Genomic DNA, 1,250 nt, shown 5'->3' with positions numbered 1-1,250 from the left:
TCTTGTGTTTGGGTTTTTGGCACCTCCTTGCTCTGTCTCCTTCTCCTTGTAACCTGTTGAAAACCCCTATCTGTCTCCTCCATTTTTTCTGCATTTCTCTGATGTTCCTCCTGACTTCTTTTTGATTCCTCCTCCTTATTCAGCGGGAATTGCCTATATAGGTGGCCATATTCATGGCATTTGCGGCATCTAAACGGGATGTGTTTGTAGTCTATTGGCTGCTGCCAAACTTCATCATGATATTCCATCTCGATACTTTCTGGGAGGGGCTCCACCAGATTCATGTAGACACAGATCCTCGCATATGAATTATATTTTCCTCATTTCATAGCTTCTGCGATTTTAACAAAGATCCCGATTGAGTTCCCTATTTCTTCCAGAATTTCAGGGTCCCAGAATTCATCGGGAAGTCCAAACAGTCTAACCCAGATTAGGGCTTCCAGCAATTTTTCCTTCTCTGGGATGTATCTTTCCTCCCAGTATTTCATGAACAAGCCTGCATTGTTCATGAAATACGGTCCTTCTTCAACGATCCTGTTCTTGTCCTCCAGATTTGTGAAGATAGCTGTGAAAAACCATTTTTCTCCCAACTTCAGGTCTATGTGACCTCTAGGTCTCCATCTTTGATATATCCATCTGTATAACTCTTTCTCCGAAGGCCAGTAGCCTATAAATTTGCATATCAGGGCATGGTCCTTCATGTAACAGTTGTATTCCTCAATTTTGTTGCAGGGGATGACATATCTTGGTTGTTTTTGTGCCCTAGGTAGGCATTTTCCTCCCATCCTTTTTAGCCATAGGTTACCCATCACTGGGGCGTAGCTTTCCTTCTGGTTATGCTGCATGCCGCTTGCGCTGGTCTCCCCTATTACCACGTTTTTGAAGGAGGGGATCTCTCCCCTCCCCTGTGGGTTTTCCATTTCCCACTCAGCTCTGATCTCTTAGAAATTTACCCTAGCTTTGCTGATGAAAATTTGTTTTCCTGAAATGCAGTTGATGCGCGGTTCGTCTCCCCGGCCTATCCTCTTGGACTTTCCTTTCTCCCGCGCTCGTCCCTCTCCTAGAATGATCTTTAGGAATATAAGTTAATGCAATTAAATGAGGATCTTAAAAGCAAATATAAAAGCACGAAAAGTAAAGCTCAATGATTGCATAAGTCGAACATTCAATCACCCAATTTGAAGTCACCTTCTTGGCCTAATCTTTTATTCAATTATACAATGAATTGATAGTTTGATCTAAGAAAGTAA

General features: G+C 42.4%; 1 protein-coding gene across 1 annotated transcript; it reads right to left on the bottom strand.

The window, feature by feature from the left end:
* Positions 1-320: 320 nt before the first annotated feature.
* On the bottom strand, positions 321-701 carry LOC149211646 (uncharacterized). The gene has a single exon (XM_089388447.1). The coding sequence runs from the start codon at positions 699-701 to the stop codon at positions 321-323; it is 381 nt and encodes a 126-aa protein (XP_089244573.1).
* Between the last annotated feature and the right edge of the window lie 549 nt (positions 702-1,250).

The sequence above is a fragment of the Pinus tabuliformis genome, chromosome 1_1, assembly GCF_031772625.1.
Source record: "Pinus tabuliformis cultivar Carrire ecotype Pingquan chromosome 1_1, CPIR1, whole genome shotgun sequence".
NCBI classification, from domain to species: Eukaryota; Viridiplantae; Streptophyta; class Pinopsida; order Pinales; family Pinaceae; genus Pinus; species Pinus tabuliformis.
The sequence above is the reverse complement of the archived record's forward strand: the minus strand, read 5'-3'. Positions and strand labels throughout refer to the sequence as shown.